The sequence below is a fragment of the Echinops telfairi genome, unplaced genomic scaffold (assembly GCF_000313985.2).
Source record: "Echinops telfairi isolate 266 unplaced genomic scaffold, ASM31398v2 ScPeMD7_5;HRSCAF=22, whole genome shotgun sequence".
Classification (NCBI taxonomy): Eukaryota; Metazoa; Chordata; class Mammalia; order Afrosoricida; family Tenrecidae; genus Echinops; species Echinops telfairi.
This window is the reverse complement of record NW_022103901.1, coordinates 15251951-15254683: the sequence shown is the minus strand read 5'-3', so window position 1 is coordinate 15254683 and position 2733 is coordinate 15251951. Positions and strand designations below refer to the sequence as shown.

Below are 2733 nucleotides of genomic sequence, written 5' to 3'. Positions count from 1 at the left end.
TATGAGCCAATCAGTGGCAGTAATGACAGAGCATGCGCTGTTACGCAAAAACCGCGATAGAGTGAAGCCGCGGAAGTCAAAGCGCGAAGTGGCGAGGGTTCACTGTATTTATTTATTTTTTTTACAACACAACCTTCCCGCCTTCAAAGGACTCTCCGTTGACACTGCATACATTTGTCTAATCCACGATTCCATTCTTGGGAACATTTTTTAAACTCCTGTTTGGATGGCTGACAGCACCTCCCTCAGCCTTAGAAGCTCCTTAGCAGCGAGAAGGGTGAGACCTCATCACCGAAACGGTGGCCATGCTGTCAGGACAGGCCCGTCCGGGAGAAAGCCGCCCTTCTTGGTGCCGGAGAGGGCCAGTGAGGGTGAAGAAGAAGGTCCCCCGTGAGACAGGCTGGCACGGTGGCTGCAGCAGTGGGCTCACACCTGGCGGTAGTGGAGAGGATGGTGCAGGACAGGGCCTGTCGGTCACGTTGAGTGAGAGCTGACGTGGTAGCAACTGCAATGTGCTGTTTATGCAAGTCGTTTGCTCATATCTGTTTATCATAAGAAGTTCTGGTTATACGTCTCTTATCAGATAGATGATCTGCAAATGTTTTCTCCCAATCTGTGTGTTTTATTTTTTTATTCTTACTGCTTTTTAGAACCGAGCTGAGTTACAAAAATCTACCGCCCTATCACTTGTTTTTAACAGAGAATCGTGGACACCCATCAATGTCAACAGAGAGCTACCTCATTCTTCTTCTTCTTTTCTCTAACATCCCCCCACGCCCCAACCTTTTTTTCAAAGACTGCATAGCATCTATGGTGGCTGTACTGCGACTTACTTGACTAGAACTCTACCGAGCTTTTAAAAGTCTCCTGTTCATGGGTTGGTTAGGGCCTGTGATGCAGTAGGTCCGGGCCAGGAGAGGCCGCCGTCTGATGAGTTGCCTGCTCTTAGATGATAGGAACATTTAAGTAGGCACAGGAAACATCGCTAACCTGCTTAGACTTCCTCTCAGACCCTGTGGTTTCACAACCCCTACAGGCACCCTCCCACCCCGCCCCCAGTGTCACCAGCTTCTCATGGGAAAGTCTGGGTGAGAGGCCCCAGGGCATTATCGTTTCCCTCTTCCACCCTGCCTAGCTTGCTGCCAACCCCCAGAGCCCTCGAAGCCTGGGCCCTGGGTCCGCTGGGCCCTGAGGACCTGGAGAGATGGAGACTTGCCACATCACCCCCACGAGGCTGCTGTTGGCTGCATCGTTTCTCTTGGGTAGGCGAAGGAGAAAGGGAGGGGAGGATGGGCCAAGGTCGTGTGTCTGTGAAGCAGAGAAACTCACAGACTTGAGTGGCCTCGGGCAGGCGAGGAGTTGCTCTGAGGGTGTCCCTGGCCGGAGGGAATGTTGAGTCCGAAGGTTCTGGAGGAGGAAAGGGGAAAAGAACGAGAAAGGAAGCCGGAGGCAAGATGTGGGAGACACAGAGCAGGGGGACGAGAGATGGTGGTGGATGGGGATAGGAGGTGGGGCTACTGGCAGAGGGTGCACGGAGATCTTGCCTTGGAGGAGGGCGCTGGATTCCGCTCCTGTCCATTGTCCTATCCCCCTGCCCCCACCCCCACTTTGATTGTAGGGAAGACAATCCTCCCATCCTACAATTGTAGGGAAGGCTTTTCCTCTCTCTGGGCCTCTGAACAAAGAAGAGGCTGGTGTCTCTGGCCCCCTAGGATGCAGTGAAATGAGCATCCTGATGCTCATGATGCGGTGAAATGAGCCTGGGCCGTGGCAGGAAGGCAGGACCACAGAGAACAGGTTGGCATTTGCAGATGCCACCTCTAGGCTGTAGGACTTGGGATGGAGGAGTCTGGACTCCCATGGGGAAGAGGGGTGGGTGGGAGCATCCACCGAGTGAGGAGTACCAGGGCATCGTGAATCCCCAAGGATGCCCGAGCAGGGCTGAAGCCACTTGCCTGACTGCTCAGGAGCATCAGGACTCTGAGTAAGGAAAGTGGGGGTGTGCGCGGTGCACCTTGCCCTGGGGCGTCCTCCTCCGGTCCCTGCTGGAGAACCTGACCCCTCCGTGCATCAGGGAGGAGGGGGCCCTTCAGGCTGTCCCACTCTCCAGAGTCTTAGCATCTTTCCTTCTTTGCCGAGGGGCCACCAGGAAGTCCCTGGGTTCTTCCCAGGCCCCAGTACCACCAGGGGTCTTGGTGGAAGGGGGTTGCTGCTTCCACATTTCAGAGACCAGGCTCCTGGGGGCAGGCTCGGCTCTGTCTCACCCAGCTGTGGGGGGCCTGGAGGAGGCAGGCTTGTTTTACACCTGCTCGTGAGCTCTGGTGGTGTTGTGGGTTACGCACACACGTGACTGCTCACCACATAGTCCAAGCCGCCAGCTTCTCCTTGGGAGAAAGATGAGCCTGTGTGTCCCCGGTCATTGACAGTCTGCCCTCTGGAATCGCTATGCGTTGGAATGGACTTGGTGGCAGCAAGGTTGGGTTTGGGACAAATCTTTTGGAGTCCCATCTCTGGGAAGCCTGTGGCTCAGTGCCCACGGTTCTTGGAGCACACGAGGGTACCCCCCAGGCCACCTGACTGATGTCCCTTTGTCTCCTTCAGCACCTGCCTTGAGTTACAACCTGGATGTGCTGCAAATACAAAATTTCTCTTTCCAAGACTCCGGGAGGCATTTTGGGTACCGTGTACTGCAGGTTGGAAATGGGTGAGCAGCCCCCTCCCAGTCTTCCCGGC

The 2733-nt window shown here is 55.3% G+C and overlaps 1 protein-coding gene across 1 annotated transcript in view; it reads left to right on the top strand.

Moving 5' to 3' along the window:
- The first annotated feature begins 1183 nt into the window (after positions 1-1183).
- The window catches only part of ITGAL (integrin subunit alpha L), a 46418-nt gene continuing 44868 nt past the window's right edge, over positions 1184-2733 (top strand). The window contains exons 1-2 of the mRNA XM_045285583.1: positions 1184-1262; positions 2602-2704. Coding sequence (XP_045141518.1) covers positions 1205-1262; positions 2602-2704 — 161 coding nt within the window. The 5' untranslated portion in view covers positions 1184-1204. The remainder of the gene's footprint in view (positions 1263-2601; positions 2705-2733) is intronic.